Source organism: Monopterus albus, unplaced genomic scaffold, assembly GCF_001952655.1.
Source record: "Monopterus albus unplaced genomic scaffold, M_albus_1.0 scaffold9.1, whole genome shotgun sequence".
In the NCBI taxonomy this organism is placed as follows: Eukaryota; Metazoa; Chordata; class Actinopteri; order Synbranchiformes; family Synbranchidae; genus Monopterus; species Monopterus albus.
In genome coordinates, this window is record NW_018127889.1 from 86182 (window position 1) to 106961 (window position 20780).

Here is a 20780-nt window from a genome sequence, read left to right on the forward strand (position 1 = left end):
AAAGAAAGTGTCGCAGTGTCTCCAGCGACATTTGACCGTCTGTAGACTCGGGGTGCTGTGATCTCCTACGAGGTGCTGCAGGAGATGCTCCGCTATGCCGAAGATAAGAGAGCAGTTCTGCCACTGAACGAGACACAAATGTTATGACACAAGTCAATCAGCAAACATGACTGACCAACATGATCATTAAATATCTACAAGAAGACTTTAGATAATATTCTTGTAAAGTAGATTAGAAGGTCAGCACTGAAAATAAATGTGCTTTTGCAAAGTGCTCAAACTGATATAAATCTTCCTGTCTGACTAAAAATATCAAGCTCTTTCTGTTTAGGTTTGATGTGCCTGTATGATGAAGCTGAGGTCTTACCCAGCAGCGGTAGTTTTTCAGTAGGTTGAGCTCTACAGCTTGAACACTGCCATCGTAACAGCCTGTGTAGATCTGTGTGGGGCAAATCATGCAAATACAATAAAATGAACATAAAAATTCAACCATGTTTGGTAAAATGAACCTTTACCAAATCAAATCAAATCAAATTTTATTTGTATAGCGCCAAATCACAACAAAAGTCATCTCAGGACACTTTACAAAGTAAGGTCTAGACCTTACTGTTATCCATATTATTACATAGGGAAAACCCAACAAATCCCCCTTGAGCAAGCACTTGGCGACAGTGGGGAGGAAAAACTCCCTTACCATGCAGGTTAAGATTCACTCAAATACAGTAAATAATTTTAGCCCACTTTACCACACTCTTATGGACAGCCATGCACATCACCATATCGCTGTGACCCCCATACACTTGCAGGCAGTCATGGGACTAGGGGGGGAAAAAAAGAAACAAACAGTCCACAATTAAAACCTATATAAAAACCGGACACACATGAAGATTCAGAAAGAGATGTAGTTTAAAATAAAATAAATTAAGAGTGATTTAAAAATGTTAAAATAAAACTAGACCTGATTAGTTGTTTCTGACACAACAAATGGAAACTATGAGAAGTCAAACTGTTACAAATGGCAAACACACAAACTGTCGATTCAGAAATCAGCCTGTGAAATGTTCAGTTTTGTTACCACATACAGTGTCACTGTAGAACAGAGTCATAAATACCTGCAGCTCATAAACTCGGACCAGTTTATCCAGACACGCCGTCACCATCACTTTCCCCGAGATGACAACTGATGTGATGGCATGACTGTGACCCTTGTAGACACGAACCAACTCACCAGTCTACAAATCACGGTGAAAGGCAATAATTATGGTGACAGCACAAGTATGAAGTTGAAACAAACAAAAACAAGCCCAGACAGACACTGTAATAAATTAACTAGAGACGCTCAGAATGCAATTTTCTTGGCCGGTACTGATTTCCGATTCTTTTAAAAGTCTGACCTCCAAATGTAAACAGGTGCAACAGGTAATATAAACAGAAAATTGTCTGCTACATCTGTCCTACTGAACATGCAGCTCTTTTTTAAAGTGTGTGTAGTTCACCCACAGTGTTTTAACGTGAGTTGGATACACTATACATACACATGCATTTCATGTGTAGCTAGTAATACCCTCAGTGTGTACTATTCAATAGAGATTTGGATATAGTTTCCTCTTCTCCAAGGTGTTTCTGTAGGCGCCGCTGTGCAATTTTTGTACACCAAGTGCTTCCTGGTATAGACACAAACGTGAGCCTAAGGTAAGGAACACATGAGATGCTATGCACTGAACAAGCTATGCTTTGGTCTGTGAATCATCATAAGTGTAAATTAGAGCGGCACAGAATTGGATATCTCAGACGGACTGACCGGTCACCAGTCATGGCTGATCATGCTGAAAACCGGCCAGTTATGACCTTCCGCCGACTGACTTTAAAATTAACATTTAAATATTTGAAGACTATAAATCCAGAACTTTCAGCTTTTTGTCATCTCAATAACTAAAGTTGTGCTGTTGTTAAAATGCAGCAAAACAAACTATCATTTATCAAATGCCTAGCAGTTCATGTGTACTCCTGGGAATCACTCGCGACGCTTACATGGATGTTGTGGGCATGAACAAGTGCGTCGCTGGAGCCACTGAACACCAGGTCATTCACCACCTGAAAACAACACAGGAGCTAATTCAGTAGATCTGACATACAAGTAATCATGTCTTTAATGACCTGGATTTTATGTACATGAAATGTAAGAAATTACCTTTTAAACTTAATGCACTATTTAAAAAGAACAATTTACAGCCTTAAGATTGTGCAGATGCCATGATTAGTTACAACTAGATAAACATTTGCAAATGTTGAAATCTGAATTTCGATCCCGACATGAATGCGGAGATTGTGCTTTTTTTTTTTTTGGAACAGCAAATATCATTTTCAATTCTGTTTGTATGTACAAAGTTATGTCCTACAAGATTACTTCACTAGACATACAGCCTGCATGAAAGTTTTATTTGATGGCTCAAATTGAGCTTCAAGTGTCTAAATTAAAGCAGTAACACATTACAACACAGTCATCCAGTCTCACTGTCTGGACAAAACTCATTTTAAGTTGAAATGAAGAACTGGCATTCTCCCCTCACCTTCATACAGACCACAGTTTTGGTGTGGCCCCCCAGTGAGCGTAGCAGCAGGCCACTCCTGGCATCTCGCACGCTGATGGTGCTGTCGTAGGAGCCAACCAGCAGCAGCCGGCAAGCACCCTCTTGTGCGGTACCCAGACAGCTCACCCCTCGTGGGCCATGGCACTCAAACACATCCAGCTGCTTCAGAGTCTGACAACGGGTATCAGGACAACACTATTCAAATGGCTGGCTTCCTCAGTGGTACTGAAAACCTGACTTACAGTACACCCCCTGCATTAAAATGACCCATTTCACTCACTTTTAAATCATGGCTAGCAACTGATCCATTGGCGAGTCCAGCATACAAAATGTTCCAGGCTATGTGCAAACACAACACCCTGTCTGGTAGAGAGACCTGCTCCAGACACTTCTTAGACTGGAGGTGAGAGGGCGACAGTAAATCACAAACAAACAAAATTCTAAGCTTATGTACTTCAAATGTGTGTACACTTTAAAAGTATGATGGTTAACAAACTATTTCAACAAGTACGTTATAAGTACTGGATGTCACACTGACACCCACCCTGGCTTACAGGACACATTTAGTAGAGCAGCATGTACAAGTGCATTTATAAAAACAATGTGCTTAACAAAACTTCTATGTGCAACATCAGCCACCAAAATGAATCACTGTCCAATAAAGATGGAATTCTTTTTTAACAGTAAGGCTATTTTGTACTTTTATGCTGTAACAGCAGACGGTCTGGTCACTGGATCCAGTGTAAAGGCGTGTTGGCACGTTCGGGAAAGATGACACCAGCAGACAGTTGATGTTGTTTGTGTGACCCTCGAACACTGCTTGGCACTCCCTGGTCTGGATATACAGAAAAAAAGATGCTGCAGACTTTGGCACTAAAAAACAAAAAGGCAAGCATTTCATCCAGCACAAATTTCACATGTTCAACTCATAGCATGGTTAACTGAAAGCCACAGATGGACCAGATATTCATACACTGATGTTTTTGTCTTGACTGCAGTGTTTATCTTTTTGCATCATCTGTGTGTGCGTGCAATATAGTATGTATATTTGTTCTGTCTGTGTCCTGTATATTCAGTATTTATGTATATGTACTGTATATGCATATTGTGCATACAGATATATGTGCATAAGTCTGGTGATAGCTGTTACATTTTTGACTGTTCATCACAACTTCTAACCATTTGAAATTGTCCTAATTGCTAAATGGCCTTATATTTACATAGTATTTTTCTGTGCACTGATGTGCACTCAAAGCGCTTTACACCATTTCCCACTCACCCATTTGCACAGACAAATGCCCACACATTCACACACTGGTGTCATCACTGGGAGTGATGGACTACAGAATCCGGGTCTCAAACAACCAACCAACCCTCCAGTTATGAGACGACTCGCTCTACCTCCTGAGCGACAGCCATCAAAAAAAGGAGAGTCCTTTTCTGTACACTGGGTTTCTTAGATCACATTTTGTAAATGTGAAAAATCATTAGCCCCACTATGTACAAACAGGTTATCTTCAAAATTCTGTCTTAATGTTTGTATTTTTAAATTGCAAAAGTCTCACACCTGAATGCAGTAAGAGCTCCTGTACACTCATTTGCTGCTGATATACAGTGTGTATTAATTAAAAAATATACACATACACACACACACACACACACACACACACACACACACACACACACACACACACACACACACACACACACACACACACACACACACACACACACACACACACACACACCAGAAGTGACTAAAGTTGGTGTTAATTTTGGACCAAGAACAACTCACAACTAGATTATAGGCTCGAGCTGTGTTGTCCCCTGAACACGTGTACAGCAGACCGTCATGTACTTGCAGGTCGTGGACGGGGCCATTGTGATTCATAAACGCTCCCAAGGATGGCTCTTCATCCTCAGCAGACTCTGAAATAACAGCAATTACAGTATTTTAACATTTTTCTAGGAGCTTTGTCTTTGCATCTTCACACTGTGTAATTCAAGCAAGAACACCCAACTCACCTGTTGTAAAACTGGCATCTTTCACTGGTAGGGCTGGAAGCTGTTCTTTTCTGAGGGGTCAAGAGAAGAAGGTTGGTCACATTTCTCACTTGCTTACCTGAAACTGCAGATTAGGTAACCCTGTAATGTTCAGGATTCTTCACTCTACGTAATCTCATTAATGGATCTAACCTGTCAATGTCATTTTGCTGAAATGTCTGTGTGCTTGTAGAACTAAACTGCACACCGACAGACTCCTGAGGTGGCTCTGGGCAAGCTGGAGCATTTGAGACGGCCTCATACGAGTCCTCATTGTTTGGTTCATCAATGTCAATGACTACGAGGTTGGATGGCATCATTTCAACGGAGGCATCGCTTTCGTTCCTGTTGTTGTCTGGTGCTGTTGAAGATGCATTTTCATCTCTTTCAGGGACAGACTTCTCTGCTACTGACTCTTGTCCTTTACTCTTTACTGACATGGCTGACAGAGAGCAGGGAACTTGATGAGGCTGGGTGATAGATGATGCCAGCACTGCGGCTGGTGGTTCCTGGTTGGAGGAGGTCAAGAAGGCACTAGAGGAAGGAAGGGATGAGAGTCCTGGTTGCACAGAAGCAAACCCCACTGATGAGGTGGTGGCTTTCTCTGCTGCATTAGATGCTCCTGTGTATCCTTCTGACAGAGATTAAGAAAGGAAAAGCTAAACTACTTGTTGCATATGAGACGATTTAAAACACGAGGTAAATCTGCTGTACCTTGCATCCCCTGCAGGATTTCAATGCGCTTGGCTCTTAGACTGTCGACCTTGGCAGTTACCTAAAACAGCAGGGGGAACAGTTTAATGCATGAGGAAGAAATGACAGGAGCAAAAGATATTGTGCAAAAAAAAAAAAAAAAAATGTTGTGATATTCTCTTCATTAGTGGTGATACCTGCTGCCTTAATAGCAGGAGTCTATGCACTTCTGTGTAAGCAGCTTGCAGGGTGTTGCGAGCCTGGACCAGAAATTTGTCCAAATCCTGCAGCGAGTGGCTCAGCTCATCCTCCATCAGAGACACTGCTAACAGCTGGTCCATCTGATCCTGGTCTACAAGTTAAAAATGAGCAGGGGATTGGGTGACATTTGGAAATATTCACAAACATTACTGAGAAGTCGACTTGACACTGGTCAACACTGCCTCAATACAGTTCGTTAACAAGACATACATTGTAGATACTGTGCACTCTGCACTGCTGTTATTGCACTTCTGGTTAGATGCTAAACTGTATTTCGTTGCCTTGTACTTGTACATGGGTAATGACAATAAAGTTGAATCTAACCTAATCTACTTTCAAAATGTAAATGTCATAAAAGAGTACTCCAGCTTAGCCCTGCACTTCTATAACACTGTTGGACACTTTTCTTTTTCAAAAGTATCTAAATGAGTGCAGTAGAACCAGAACAATATCTTAGTTATTCCACACATCTTCTTCCTTGTGGAAGCCTAAAGCCTCCACCACATACAGTACAATGCAACTCGATCATCAACGGTTCAGTCCAATATCCAGGTGTATTATTATGTAACAGCGAATGTAACTTCATGCCACAAGCTTCATGCAGAGATGAGTAGTTGGTTACAGAGGCCTGGTGAACTTCATTCCACACCCACAGATCAGTTTACTTTTCAAACTTGTAGTCTTCAGAAATTCAGAAGTTTTATTTCAGCTCACTCTGGAGCCACAAAAAGCTTTATACATCTTTTTTTTCATATATATAAAACCTGCAAAAGACTTGGATGTTTTTTGGTAAACTGGTGGAGTTCCCCTTTAAGAAATAGAGTAATGCCTGAACACTGACTCCAAATCACAAATGTATTTAGGTGGGCAGCATTTACATCTCTGTTTTGATGAATATATTTTAACACAGATCAAAACACTGTCAACGTAAAAACACCTTGGGATCGGCTATAGCATTGCAATTCTTATTAAGTACATATAACATGAGCGGTACCTTTGTTTGATTTTGTTTTCTTCTTTTTTCCACTTGGCCCAATATCGGAAATGTCATTATCCTGCAAGAATACACGATAAATAAATCTCACGAATAAAAGTATGTAGTCACACTGGATATTTTGGCTATGCCCTCTTATTACTCACTGTGTTGTGTTTCCTCTTGTTGGTGCTGCTGTTGTCTCTCAAGCTCCCATCACCCTGCAAGTCTGGCTCCTTTTTCGCAGGGGCTGCTGTGACTATGTGACTGCTCCCACCCTGCTGTGTTGTACCAGGTTGTTCCAAAGGCTCCTGCATCAAGGAATCTGACTGTGTCTCAGTGTGAGTGTCAAAATCCGATGTGTCCTGACGTGGAAGAGGTAAACTCGAGTGTGGACCTGAAGGACTGTGTGGAAACAACTCCCATTGGAAGCCTTCAGACAGAGGCACGTCACTGTCCTGTGGCTGTGCTGAGCTTTCCTGGTCAGTAGAAGAGCTCTGCTTCTTTCTCTTCATCTTCTCATACATCTCCCTCCAGCTCAACTTACTCCTGGGCTCTGAAAAGCTGAACAACGTGCTCAGGGTTGCTTTAAGTCCAGCTTCATTCTCCCCTTGAGTTGTACCTGATTTTTGAGTGACTCCAACCCTACAGCTGATGTTCAGGTTGGACTCAGAGGATGTAGTCCTGGCCATACATTGGCTGTGTTCAGCTGGACTGTCAAGGGCCCCCTGAGATTCTCTGCTGTTTGACAGTCCATCTGAAAACACCAAGCTCTTCTCGCAATGCTGAGGCATTTCTTGCATCACTTTGAAAGTTGTCTGACTTTTCTTAGCACAAGCAATGTTGGAAGGACAGCTACCAGACTGGGATGCAGGTGTAGGGACGCTAACTTGTGGAGATTGCACATATGTAGTTGCAGTGGAGGTGGGACTCACACAGGAGGTAGCTGACTGCTGCTGTTCCTCAGTTCCAGCCACTGAGACACCTGCCTTGCCGTTCTGCCTCCTGGCGTCGCGATCTGCCCTACATGGCTCCCTCACACCCAGGGCTCTTCTGATTTGTCTCAGCATCACACTGACATCAACATCCCGTATAGGAGCTGCGTTGATGGATCCGTGTGCTGAAGCAGCTTTAGGTGAACAATGTGAACCTTCTTGTTCAGGCTGAGAGGATCCTGTACTCTCATTCTGGCTGGAATCAAATAAGATGGCTCCATTCTGAGGGAGCTGATCACTGGTGAAATCTTTATCTGTCGCACTATCATACGGCCTGTTGTAATAGTCATACTGGCTGATGGTAGGCCATACTGTTTCTTCTGACATAATGGTGGCACTTCCTTGGTTGTTGTGCTGCCTTTTAGCAAGTCTGTCTTTGACACTGATGCACTGGCTGTTCACAGAAAAGTTGTCATCATACCTCTGGAGGTGAGGTGATTGGGTGAGCCGGTCGTGAGAGTGAGGTTGATGCAAACCTCTACCTGCAGGCACTCCAGAAAAACAAGCCGAACTTCCACTTTGATTCTGTACACTTGTTTCACTCTGGTGAAACGGTCTTCGCAAACCAGACATTTTGTTCTCCTTGTTTTGAACAACAGAACTGTTGCTTCCTTTCTGGTGGGTTTCCTGCAGGGTCCTCATGTTCACCTGTTTGGATACCTTCTCCTGTATTACTATAGATGCCACTGTGTTTTTTCTAGTGGTTTCCTGTAGCATTTCTGCATGCCCCCGACCAGCTATCTGCTTCAGTTTCTTTTTTTTCTTTTTCAAAGCTTTCCTCCTGCGATGGAAACCCAAAATAGCAACACATTACATAATGGAGGAAATAAAATGCAAAATATAATGTTATCATTTTGACTCAGTGACAGATAAAAAGGCAAAAATCTTACTCCTCTTTCTTCAGTTTCTTGTTTCTCTCCAGGATTTGGATGAGGGTCTCCGTGCTCAGAGTCTTATTCAGAGGGAGGGGCTTAACATTTTGAGATATCAGCTTCCGCAGCCTGGCTTGGTGTTGAGCAGTGGAGATGTGCTGGGCATATGCATTTAAACCTGAGATGAATGCTTTACATGCCTGGCATTCATGAACTGAATCTCTGTAACAATAAATAAATAACAATTGCAAACCTCATTTCATTTATCAAGAAAAGCACACAGTTCTCAAATTTAAAATGTTGTCTAAACATAAGCAGGCCTAGAAGGCCTTCGTGTAAATAAAACACAGTCAGCAAATGGCAAAAAATATTACTTAAATTAAAGCGTGGCAGTGATAAAGTGTAATTCATTGACAGCAGGAACCATTTATCTTGGAATTTGGAGATGTCATATTGAGCTCTGGCATTTTTTTCACTTCCTGATGAATTAAGCAATCTATTATAAAAAGCAATTAACAGATAAAAAAAAAAAAACTGAAAATAATTGTTAGTTGCTTTCCTATTTCCATGCAGGCTTTTGGTACCTGACAGCTTCCAGTACTGCTGTGGGTATATTTTGGTCAGCGCCAAAATGTATTAACCAGCCAATCCTAGGAAATACTGAGGAATGCAGCCTTGCTAGACATAATAACTGTGGCTTTGTATCCTCATATCATACTAAACCATTATCACATTATCAGATCAAAATGACTTAACAGTGTATATGTGTTTTTACTGCAATAAAAAAAAGTACACAACATGTGTCTATTTGACTGTTACTCACATGGCCAGCACTCTCTCCAGTTCTCGGTGATGCAACATACCATGCATATGCTCTTGAGCCTCCTGTAGTTCAGAGATATTGTCAAGAATATAGATCAATTGTAAGAAAGTGGATGTTGAAAAATCCTATATTATTCAGCACTCATTTATACAGTTGGGTAAATTTAGAGCCACTTACATGTTTCAAGTAAGAACTGCGACACAAAATACAGTAGACATTTTTGACCTTCCTGAAGGTTTTTCTTTTGTTATTGGACTCCTTCTTTAGAGTGGTTTTATCCACCTTCTTCTGTGGAATTGGGCCTTTCTCCATTTCTGAAACAAGAACAAATACTTATACACTGCATATATATGAAAATGAAGTCTTGCTCTTGAATTAAATACACAGGATAAATAAAGCCCAAGGCTAGTGTCTAAAAATCATATCCCGTCATCACAGGATATAAAGTAGACGACAGCCAATAAAGTAAAGCCTGTTGGTAGTATTTACCTTATATCCGCATTAGAGTGAAACCTGGACACAAGCTATAACTAATACAGAACTGCAATAATCGAGTCTAAGCCTATAACAACAGCACAATGTCGGTGTCAAATCACAACTAACGTTTAACCTGCGCTCACTAAAAGGTTAACACGCTTGCGTTTGACTTAGCCTTAATAGTTGCAAATTGACGTTGCCCGCACTATGCTTCCCAATACATTCGAGCAATATTATAACAACATTATAATCATTTATGATACTGAAGAAAATATTGGGATTAAAGTGCAAACAGATCACAATTCGCAAACAAATTTCACATGACAAGACCACTACCGTTAAACCGCCATGTTGCCTACGTAAATTACGTCAGATTTACGTCTCCCAAACGTTTGACGGCAAGGCGGTTTTCCTAGATCTATAAAACATGGGATGATGGCAGTTTACGCATTTTGCAACGATGTTCGATAATGAGGGTGTTTTACAGTTCTGATAAGCATCGGTGACTGCCGTTCCGTGCGGAAGCCGGGTTTTTGTTAGGGGAAAAAAAGTTGTGTACAGTGTGCTATCATTTTCTGACTCAAGTTCAAATGTGCAACGGCTGTGTGCAAAAAGAATACCCGGATCGGGTGAGTTAAGGCTAATGAGAGGCTCTGCAACTTGTTTTGACGCATAACGTATTAACTAACGTTAGTAAATCAAGTCACGTTAAAGTGAGCCCTACTTTGTGCTTCTAATGTTTTAGCATACCAATATGCTAATACACTAGGGGCTATTGTTAGCTGTGAGTAACGTTTTTTCACCTACTGTTATTTAACCTGCCAGTTCAAACGGTGATGATGCTCTGGTATTCCGCTCAAAGCACACAGTTAGGGTTGCATGTCAGAAAGAAAAATGTGTTAAATGTGATGGTGTCAAAATACGTTTCTCGTTTGATCCCCTGCTTAGGGGAACACTTGTCTGGAGAATGGCTCTTACCTCATGAACTACCTGGGCTGTGCCAACTGCCATCAGAGGGACTTCGTGCTGATCAGCAATAAAGCCGCAGAGGATGATGATGGAGAGGAGATTGTAACATATGACCGTTAGTTACTCTTCTTCTTGTGCTCTAGCTGAAGCAGACAACCAGTGAACAACAGCGGGGCTGCAGTTCATTATTGATAAAAAATAATTATTTAGTCTATAAAAAGTTGAAAAGCCCAATGTTGTTTCCCTGAGTCCAAAAAGAGGTGTCTTCAAAAAGGTCAAAAACCTGTGCATATTTCATTGAATATTATAATACAAAGAAATGCATCAGGTCCTGACGAGAAAAACTGGAACCACATGAGATGTGTAACATATATGTGTAAGATGTCAACATCCCTAACAGTCAAAATCCTGCCCACTAATCTAATTTCTATGTGTTTTTCCAGATGTTTGCAAAAATTGCAACCACGTCATTGCTAGGCATGAATATACTTTCTCCGTTGTTGATGAATATCAGGTAAGTAATGCCGATTCTTATGGGAGGAAAATTTGGAAGATTTTTAGAGTGCTGAACTTATTTTCTGATTTCAGTACAATTAGTTAGGCATAGCCATAGTCTTATTCTGTTTTGTATTGTCCAGGAGTACACCATGCTCTGCATGCTGTGTGGAAAGGCAGAGGACTCCATCAGTGTGTTACCAGATGACCCCAGACAGTCTGCTCCGCTCTTCTAGACCTCAAAACAAATCAAACCCACAGGTCATCTCTCATTTTTAGATCAAGTACTGCTGAAGGTCGCTCGCTTTGGGGCTCCAACAATTTGTATTATGCATTCAAAATTTTATGCATACTCTCAGTTAAGTTGTTGGCTCTTTATGAATTACTGTATGCTAATGGCAGTGGCACAGGAAGTAAAACTTTACCTTTCATGACAAATGCATACAACTTTCTGTATGTCAAATATGTATTGTAAATTAAACAATTTGTAATTAAGAATTGTATTGCTTCTTGACACATATCTCAAGTCAGAATGACAAAATAAGGGAATATGGGTGATAGAAGTGACAGCAATTAACACTGAGCATGTGTTAAACGGGCTATACCTCCCATACCAGTCTTTACTCAAAGCTACTTACCACTTTAAGTTAGTTTCCATTAATTTATTTTAAATTGAATGTGCTGAAGTACAGAGACCGAAGAACAACAAACGCTTAAATGCCCAAACATGATCTGCACTGTAGATGCTGCTGTGGGTGAGGGAGGAAATAGTGGGCGAATTTAGATGAAATGACCCTTTAATCACGCTATCTCCCATGTGTTTATCGAGAAATAATGGTTTTAAGCTCTGGCTTTTATTCAGTGCACTTCTTCCGACATGTTTTTAAATTGTGATAAAATAAAATGCAACAGCAATCAGACATCAACACACAACAATCAGCTTTTGTTCCACTGTGAAATAAAAATACACAGTCTGTGTTATAATGTATTTTGTTCAGGAGCAGTTCAATAAAAATACAGATGTTTTAGCTGATTGTACAAATGAATTAAAAAAACAACAGCTGCAATGACACTCGTGCATTTTCATTTCATATGAGTGCACTTACATGTACATTCTAATATGCTGATGCATGATATATTCTCTAGCAACCTAAAAGCCCACTACTACACTGATATGCTAAAATGAGTAATTCATTGTTACATACTGTCATGATCTAGCAGTGTTACAAGAGTGAGGTCAATATGGGACTGCATGCCCTGGTTCTGTACACGAATGCTGATGTTGGTCTAGTGCTTGTATTATTTACTGGTAATGTTCTTAATGTGAGTACATGGTTTCTATTAGTGAATATCCATTTTCCTAAAGATACATATCTACAGTTAGCATCAATTTTACATTGAGTATTAAACATGATCTTTTTGGTCTCATATTAGGCCTATATGCAGAGGAATGAAATGAGAGGTAAGTGTTGGCAATCTCAAGGTTTTCTCAGCCTTTTTGTTTCAACTGCAGGTATCAAGCCAAATCATCAAATATTTTAAGAGAGAGAGACATCCAACAAACAAATAAATAAATAAATACAATTTATCATACATTTTACTTTACATACAGTACATTCCCTTGAGTAAATGCTGTATTTACACATGCTATCCAGGACTGGGTGTGAGCCAACCTTTTGCTACAGCTGCACCAGATACAACAAACATTTCTGGCACATCTTCAGCCACTGTTGAGGTTGCACCACCCAGATCAGTCATTTCTGTCAAATACAGTCATCGAGTCACTTTTCCAGAGCCTTTGTCCTCTTGGATCAGAGCTCTTCCCCTGGAGCTGTAGCCCCAATGACCCTGCCCACTGGACCTGTCTTGTGGATGTGGGAGTCGAGGCGGAGGGGAGCCAGACAAGCTAGATGGAGAGTGGCTGCGCCCCTGCAGTCCCCCGCCGTCACGGAGCTCCTGACGGGAGGGAGAGGAGCTTAGTGAGCGCTGCAGGGAGGAGGAGGAGCCGCGAGGGCGAGGAGGAGGACTGAAGAGCATCCCACTGCGGTCTTGCATCAGCTGGGTCAGACTAGCCAGGAAGTCGGCATCACTAGTGCTGCTGGCACGCACTCTTAACCGTCGTCGTCTGCGTGCACACACACATGTAGACAGTATGCTTACTATGTAAGACCAGACCTAATACTTATGTTTACAGTTTTTTTTTCAGCACTAGCCATTCAAAAATATTCACAGTCTGCCATTAACTTTTTATAGTATATACAGTATGTAGTCATTTTTATAGTTAGTGGTGGAGTAAGACATTCCTCTCTGCTAGATTAACTGACTTCCTGTGCACAGGAGATCCAAAGGAAACAATGCATGTGTATAATCAGTCACTGTAATTTTAATTTCGCTGATATCAGCCTCACTGTTTACTGTTCACTCTCTTAGAGTGAACATATTAGAGGCATATTAATTTATCACCAAGGCAAATCAAACACTTCCTACTGCTGCTACTTTAACATAAACAGCATCCAACTGGCTGTTATTGTGAAGCTGTCACAGGAAATGCATTGTATCTGTCACAGCTTAGTCTGTTCAATTGTCCATTAAAAAATGTGTCTGTAAAATAAGATGGGTGACTTTTTAAAAAAGCTTTTTTCATCAGATTTTTTTGTTTTTTGTGAGGGAGTAATAAGAAAAAAGGAGGATCCACAGTGAGCTGTTAGATGAAGAGTTTCAGGTGACAGGCTGCACACCTCCAACTTCTCAGCTAGATAACCAGATCCTATTATAGTTAAATGTTTGCTGTGGTATTAAAGTGCACTTAGCGTTGCCACCAGTAAGATAGAAATTTTAAGGACTGTTATATCTATTATCTCATTAAAAACTGCCTGAAATGTCTTAATAACTGTATAACTCACTGACTGTGCATAGCTCATACCTGTTGTCCACACACGGCCGGATGGGTGGTTTCCCAGGAGGTGGTCGAGGCAGAAACCTGCTTGTGAGTTGTTCAGGTACAAAGGTGGTGCTGACCGGTCGTGGGATCTTACTTTTACTACCAGATGAGGAGGATAGGGAGAGGGGGTCTTCTCCTACACAGTCAGATCTGGAGCCTCGTTCTGAGAAGAGTCTGTCTCTTGGCAGAACACAGGGAAGGTTGTCACAGGACAGAGATGGAGAGGGTGAATGGGTGGGTGAGCTGGGAACCGGACTGCTCCAGCGATGGCGTCTTTCCATGTTGAGGTCCCTGCTCGGAGAGTCCCGGGGGGAGCTGGGGTCTCGTATGGGGATTCGGCTCAATCTTGGTGACAAGGGAGAGTCTCTTCTCCCGAGTAGAGCTGGAGGTGGAGAGGAGGAGACGGTGACAGTGCTCTCCATAGCACCTCCTGCAGTGTCAGCTTGGGGCTGCTGATTTGGCTCTGACGAGCGATCAGGCAGACCAGAATCACTCTCGGGGTCTCGATCATTGCTTAGATGAACTGTGGGGCCTTTGGCTGGGCTTGGCAATGGTGCTAACTCCAACCTCCCTCCATCCTTTAAGATTTCCTCTGCAAGTTCATCAGTTTTACCAGATGGGGCCTCTAGTGGTATTGCATCACTCTCCTCCTGTACAGGGCACTGTGGCGCATCACTAGAGGTCTTAGAAGAGTTTAATAATTAATACTGTGTATGAATAGCTTGCAAATTCTGAAAAAGTCCATTAAATATTATGATAAACTACACAAACTATTATTAATTATTTAAAGCTTTGTCAGACTTCTCAGAACGTGTGCATTCTAATGCTATACAGAAGCACTAAGTAAAGATAAGTGGCAAGTGAGCAAATGTCTGCTGATGTATGGAGGATTGTGTGATCATCGTTAGAAGCTCCAGAAGAGGAAAAAAGTTGACTGAGTTTGTTTTGTCAAACAAAACATGGGTTTTCACAGTGCTGTATGTACAAAAAATGCTTAGTCACCCCTACCTGGTCAATCTGGGGTCTTCCAATAAGGACTGAGGGCATCTGTCCCAGCATTCCTGGCAGCCTCCTGTGGGCTAGTAACCATGTGCCGGGCATGGCCATCTGTGATAGGATGGGGCTGCTCGGCACTGCAGCAGACTGGCCATCCTGTGGCTCAGAGGAGTGGTTGTCAGTTTCAGCAGGCCTGCGAGTACCTGATTTGTCCTCGTGCCAGGCTTCTGTTGGAGGCTTGCTTCCTCCAGAACCGCTGCCTTGTTCCAGGTCCAGCATCACCCACTCCTGAGAGTCTCCTTCCTGGGCCACAGGACTGAGATTTATTACAGCCACAAAGCCACTGCTCGCTGCACCCTCTGGGCCAGGGGTTGCTGTTCCAGAGTGCTCCTCTTTGCAAGAAGGCGTGTGCTGCCTGTGTCCCCTCTCAGGAATGGAATTCTCTCCAACATGAGAAAGGACAGGACGCTGTTTGCCTAGGCTGAAACAAGACATTTTAAACATTAAGGCGAGTTTGTCTCAAAATTTTGTTTTCAATTTTGCTTTTTTGATGTGTACTAACTAGGCTTCAAGGAAGCGTTCGATGGTGGGTTTGGGTTCAGGTGCAAGCCTCTTTTCAAACGCCAAGCTCTGACTGTGTCTGATTCTCCGTAGCAGCGGTGCAGCACGTTCTAAGAACATGGTTTCCGATCGCACCCGTCTTGGGGAACTCTGGATGGAACCGGTGTTGGGACTCTGGTTCCCCTGGTTCTGACTGTGCTCATCCTCACTCATCACCTGAATAAAATTAATAACAAGAAGACAAACACTGAATTGTATCCTCGGGAAGTTGTAGCAAGACATATTTCTTTAAATAGGAAAGTCTGCAGTCCCTTTAGTTAACTATCAGGAAGACAGGGTGGGTGACGACTGGTGAAATCCTAGCTGGATTATAATCAAGGCCAAGAGAACTAGATGCACACAAGCAGTAGAGGTTAGCACGGTCTTAGCCATTCTCATATCTAGGCAAATTGAATGCAATTCTGTATTTTGATTTATGCAAATACTCCAGTATGATGTATTCATGGATCCATTTCACTGCACAGAAACAGAATAACATTACAGCAGTGGGTAAGTGTTGGCAGTAAACTATGTTGCCCTGACCTTTCTGACCACTGGCTGAGCGTGTTTATGGTTTCGGTTGTGGTCGATCTCTTCCCATACATCTGCACCAGGAGTGGTTGGAGTGGGCATGGGGGGACAGTTGTCAGCATCACTGAGGCGCTCCCCTTGCAGGACATCCTCTGTGTTCTCCCGCTGCAGGTCGCCAGGCAGCACTGAAGCATTGGCCATGCTGTGGAGGAGAGGGAAAGTCACCGTGCAGTTCATTCACACAGCGCAATTTAGAGCAGTCATTTCTCAGGGATATCTGACTGTGCAGTTTTCTAGTCCAAAAAAAAAAACTATAGCTACATATCTGAACACATGTCCAGAGTGTGACAGAAGTTTGCACAGCACAAGTGAAAACAATAAGGCTATGGCAAATCAAAAATAAAAGGGCTATATATAATTAGTGGCAAAGCTTGCATTAGATGTAAGTACCCCAAGTATGCTGGTGTGAGGCGAGTGAGCTGCTGAGCAGTGGTTGCTGCGGCAGTGTTGGTCAGCATATCCTCTGAATCACACTTCTCCCAGTCATAGGGGTCATTCTCCAGCACCTTGCGACTCTTCATGGCACTGTCAAACACTGACATCAGAAGCTGGGACAGGGAGACCACAGGCATCAGCATCTGGCAACTGACAACTGAAGAGGAATAACCAGTGTGTACAAAATATGCCAAACAAGAGCTGTCCCACCTCATAGTCAGGTTTAGTGTAATAGTCCAAGGTCAAGATATGATCCAGGAAAGTACTAAACTCTGAGGGAAGGTGCTTCAGCATAAGTCGATGATCAGAAGTCTCTTTTAGATTTCCTACTTGTTCCTGAGAGCAGAGAGAGAAAAAGAATAAAAATCTGAATGCATACACATACACTGTATATATAAAATCTTCAGAGTGCTGCAGAAGTTATGGAGATACATACTTTGTCTTTAATTTTCCTCCAGGGTAGCTGACCCACCATGAATTCAACCAGCATGTAGAAGAGGGACCACAGGTCGTCATGACGACCCATTTCCTATGGATTGAGATACATGAAGGTGAGGAAGCAAGCCAATTCAAAGTGAATGAAAATGAGACAATCAGATTACATCCATACTCACCTTATTCTTATGTGCATTGATTGAAGCATATCGCACAGTTCCTCTAAAGCCAGCCACGGGACGAGGCTGAAAGATATGTCAGAATGAAAGAAGTGACTGAACGACAAATAACACGTCAAAGGCCACTGGGTTTACTACTTCTGTCTCTGTATGTCTCTGTATTTTACTAATAGACCAAAATTATACATATGTCATACATTTTGTCTCAGCATGCTACAGTTTTTTTTAACTGTTAGCAAACTTTAAAACAGCTTCTCAGAATATAAGTAACTCATAACTTGTCTTTAATTAAAGAAGCTAGAACAATGCTTTAAGGACGTTGGTAGAGAGTACTTACCGGACGGACTTCCTGATTTGAGTTGGTAAACTGACGAGCCAAACCAAAATCAAGCATATAGCAGCATCTGCAGGTACTGGCTAGTCTTCCCATTGCAAAGTTAGACTACAATATTAACAGCAGAAATAAATAGAAACACGTTCAAGTGTCAGTTGTAAAATGTGCTTTATAAATTTGTTTGTGATGAGTAGTTACAAATGAAGAAGACATCTAGAGATCAGCTTACAGGTTTAATGTCACGGTGCAGGAAGCCTACAGAGTGGATGCTTTCAATAGCCTCTAAAATCTGCTTGCCAAGTCTCAAAGTTGTGGAGGCAGAGAAGGTGCCACGGGTCATGGTTCTGCGCAAATCTGCCAGATTCCTTCCCTTTAGACAAGAAATCAATGCTGCATGTCACATTCATGATGCAGCGGGATATGCTGTGAGTGGTAAGTTTAATAGCTGACTAGCACTGACTGGTAAAGCTCTTACCTGGAGTTCCATCACCACGTAATTGAAGCGATCATTTTGGCCACATCCCACAAAGCGACACACATGGTCTTTGCCTGTCAAAGAATGGAAATATATACTTAGGTAGAGTGTCCTTGCTGTTAATAACAGACAAAATCTCTAGTCTGTATACTGTATGTTTATTCTTCTCAGCATTTATACTGATTTGTGGGCTATTTCAAACACAAATACTAGGTATAAACATGTATATGCAAATGTTATATCCTGGTTGCATAGTATGCATTAACACTGGTTATGTAAAATATTAAAATCATTGCTGGAATATTTCAGCATTAGTAGACCACTGCTGCTTACATCATTAAAAATGTATTCACTTTTATGGAAATAAAACATTACACCCTAATGGAGACAGAGCAGAGAAGCTATTTTGCACAGTGAATGGCACATGTTTAATTCAGGGTATCTGCAGTGCTCATCAAATTACAATTTTAGGACTTATTTAATACCATGTATGCAATTTTAATATCCTTTTCTTGGTCAGATGGTGCCAAGAATGACAGAAAACCAGTACAGACAATACAATATAAAAACAAAAAAAAATGCATTTATGTATTTTTGTCATGCTGATACTGTAGAGAACAAGCCTTCTGCAGAAACAGCCCGCAATCAAATTCAAAAACGTATGTTAACTAACTTTACTTCCTTTGTAAATAAATTTTGAAACTTTTAATACTTACAAAACCTATTCGCTAAAACCTAATTCCTATTTGCAAGGCCATCATTTACAAACAGATAACACGTATCATGATCTCTTGGGTGTTACCACCCTGGCTGTACAAATTCTTTTTGAAAATCATAACACACTGTAATTATGTGAATTTTCAGACTGACAGAGTGACTAACACTCACCCTGAAGCTTCTTCAGCACAGCCACCTCCATCTTCAGCACCTGTTTGGGTTGCTGAGCAGACTCAACCTTCAAGGCCACAGTGGCCTGGCTCAACTTATCCAAAACCTCATAGATCTCCCCAAATCCACCTCCACCTATCTTTCTCACCTGAATAGAGGGAGTTACTCATTGTGAACAAAAAAAGCATAGATGTGAAGAAATGCACGCTCTTGAAGGGTTTTAATGAAATGATATGATGTTGTGATTTCTCTTCCTTCAGTGACACTTACCACTTTCCATCTGTCTCTGACCACGTCTGCCACTGACAGGATGTCTGTGTGCTCTCCAGCTGCACTCATCCTGAGTGCTCTCAGCTACAGTGTGCACCTGGCATCAGTGACGCAAGCCCCGCGCTGAAATCAGATTTTAACATTCAGATCAATTTTCCCTTTCAGGGCCACTGTACGCTATTGCACCTGGAGTTGAAGAAAACAGGAACCATTACTTGTTACTGACTGCATGTTGTTGTGCCTGACAACAACATGAAACAAAGATTAGCTAACGTTACGCCTCACGTCTCCAATACTAACACGCCTCCTCAGATAGCAGTTAGCATTGTCGGGTTTAATTCACCGATTACGAAACTACTGTGCCTAGCGCAGCGCCAGTCACTGGTCGTAGCTAGTGATTAAAAAGCCGTTTGAGAGGATTAGCCGTTAAAGGCTAATCTCGCTACTGGCGGTATCCATGCGGCAGCTGCAGTGGTCTAGTAAACAAGCTAACTAGCATGTTTAATAATGATGACCGTTAAGGAGCAAATTCTCTCTGACCTCGTACCTCGCTTCGTTGCACCACTGCGATCCCAGTTAGCGTGTAAAATCCATACATTCCCCATGCTCACACTCTGTTCTTAGTTAGCAAGGTCATTCCAAGCGGTTCTTTAATTTAGAAATGTGGCCACGGAGGTGGATCATAGTTGGCCTTAGCTAGAGTTAGCCAGCTAGCCTGCTAATCGATGGTGAACGATGCCCCGTGCCCCTGCTCACAGTGGCGATTGTGACGTCACATCTGGCCAGAGTCTTCTCACTTATCCGCAAACTCCCCGCATCCCCGATACTTACTGACAGGAGCAGTAGGCTACTCTGCACATATTACGATGCACAGAGTGGTCTCAATAGCGCAGTGGACCAGGGAAGTAGCACTGCATCATAAGTATTCCTGGGTCACTTATTCATACTGATCAATCGTGATCTTTATTATCGAATATTAAAGCAGGAAGGAACATCAGGGCAGTAGAGGCGTAGCTGGGATTTCTGGTTCCCCTGACAAAACATTGACAACCCCCCCCACATCCCCTTTCACCACCACTACCCAAGCACACACAAAACATAACATTTGGTTGCTTTCTTTTTTTTTAACAAGAATTTTTTTTTACACATTTAAATATTGAACTTTGACCTTGAAATAGAAGCTTGACAAAAAATCATTAACTCCAGATAAATGTTATGAGGGCACACAGACACCATGCTCACATCATGTTTAAACTGTGGCATAACTACAGGCCAATATAAACATTCATGTCAGTATAATTGTTGCTTTTTCTCTTCTTCTCAAACTGCGGACATTAAGTGTATATAGTAAAACCTGCTCTCAAAAACAAACAAACAAGCAAAAACAAAACTGAAAAAAAAAATGGAGTGGCACATTTATTTCAATAGTGCACTGATGCAGTGC

At 41.8% G+C, this 20780-nt stretch overlaps 3 protein-coding genes across 6 annotated transcripts in view; 1 reads left to right on the plus strand and 2 right to left on the minus strand.

The window, feature by feature from the left end:
* The window catches only part of znf106b (zinc finger protein 106b), a 10307-nt gene extending 246 nt beyond the window's left edge, over window positions 1-10061 (minus strand). Inside the window, exons 1-19 of the mRNA XM_020587776.1 lie at window positions 9741-10061; window positions 9429-9565; window positions 9252-9313; window positions 8447-8650; window positions 6729-8337; window positions 6583-6643; window positions 5525-5679; window positions 5349-5409; window positions 4788-5268; window positions 4617-4666; window positions 4387-4520; window positions 3292-3426; window positions 2872-2988; window positions 2571-2762; window positions 2032-2094; window positions 1113-1232; window positions 747-818; window positions 368-439; window positions 7-123 (exon numbers count right to left, since the gene is read on the minus strand). Coding sequence (XP_020443432.1) covers window positions 7-123; window positions 368-439; window positions 747-818; window positions 1113-1232; window positions 2032-2094; window positions 2571-2762; window positions 2872-2988; window positions 3292-3426; window positions 4387-4520; window positions 4617-4666; window positions 4788-5268; window positions 5349-5409; window positions 5525-5679; window positions 6583-6643; window positions 6729-8337; window positions 8447-8650; window positions 9252-9313; window positions 9429-9563 — 3840 coding nt within the window. The 5' untranslated portion in view covers window positions 9564-9565; window positions 9741-10061. The remainder of the gene's footprint in view (window positions 1-6; window positions 124-367; window positions 440-746; window positions 819-1112; window positions 1233-2031; window positions 2095-2570; window positions 2763-2871; window positions 2989-3291; window positions 3427-4386; window positions 4521-4616; window positions 4667-4787; window positions 5269-5348; window positions 5410-5524; window positions 5680-6582; window positions 6644-6728; window positions 8338-8446; window positions 8651-9251; window positions 9314-9428; window positions 9566-9740) is intronic.
* Window positions 10062-10161: 100 nt separating this feature from the next.
* Window positions 10162-11689, plus strand: churc1 (churchill domain containing 1). The gene is made up of 4 exons (XM_020588883.1): window positions 10162-10357; window positions 10677-10812; window positions 11141-11211; window positions 11336-11689. Exons 1-4 carry the CDS (start codon window positions 10319-10321, stop codon window positions 11426-11428), a joined length of 339 nt encoding a protein of 112 aa, XP_020444539.1. The 5' UTR covers window positions 10162-10318; the 3' UTR covers window positions 11429-11689.
* Window positions 11690-11785: 96 nt separating this feature from the next.
* ttbk2b (tau tubulin kinase 2b) lies at window positions 11786-20311 on the minus strand. 4 transcript variants are annotated; one of them, XM_020588863.1, is made up of 15 exons: window positions 20168-20311; window positions 19337-19459; window positions 19067-19214; window positions 18179-18252; window positions 17933-18073; window positions 17707-17811; window positions 17370-17435; window positions 17192-17284; window positions 16966-17091; window positions 16711-16868; window positions 16273-16462; window positions 15692-15906; window positions 15142-15610; window positions 14116-14816; window positions 11786-13317 (listed from the first exon to the last, which is right to left on the minus strand). In XM_020588863.1, the coding sequence occupies exons 2-15, from the start codon at window positions 19403-19405 to the stop codon at window positions 12966-12968; spliced, it is 2907 nt and encodes a 968-aa protein (XP_020444519.1). In that variant the 5' UTR covers window positions 19406-19459; window positions 20168-20311; the 3' UTR covers window positions 11786-12965. The 4 variants fall into 4 exon arrangements, with proteins under 4 accessions (XP_020444519.1, XP_020444506.1, XP_020444513.1 ...); XM_020588850.1 differs by lacking the exon at window positions 20168-20311 and adding an exon at window positions 19884-20147; XM_020588857.1 differs by lacking the exon at window positions 20168-20311 and adding an exon at window positions 19877-20147.
* Between the last annotated feature and the right edge of the window lie 469 nt (window positions 20312-20780).

What these genes read in the sequence shown, in the direction of transcription:
- churc1 (XM_020588883.1), top strand. Translation starts at nt 10,319, where the DNA reads ATGTGCAACGGCTGTGTGCAAAAAGAATACCCGGATCGG. An exon ending in GGAGATTGTAACATATGACC is followed by an intron (nt 10,813 to 11,140) that starts GTTAGTTACTCT and finishes GTGTTTTTCCAG; the next exon opens with ATGTTTGCAAAAATTGCAAC. An exon ending in CCGTTGTTGATGAATATCAG is followed by an intron (nt 11,212 to 11,335) that starts GTAAGTAATGCC and finishes TGTATTGTCCAG; the next exon opens with GAGTACACCATGCTCTGCAT.
- ttbk2b (XM_020588863.1), bottom strand. Translation starts at nt 19,405, where the DNA reads ATGAGTGCAGCTGGAGAGCACACAGACATCCTGTCAGTGGCAGACGTG. An exon ending in ACGTGGTGATGGAACTCCAG is followed by an intron (nt 18,074 to 18,178) that starts GTAAGAGCTTTA and finishes TCTTGTCTAAAG; the next exon opens with GGAAGGAATCTGGCAGATTT. An exon ending in GGAGGAAAATTAAAGACAAA is followed by an intron (nt 17,092 to 17,191) that starts GTATGTATCTCC and finishes CTCTGCTCTCAG; the next exon opens with GAACAAGTAGGAAATCTAAA.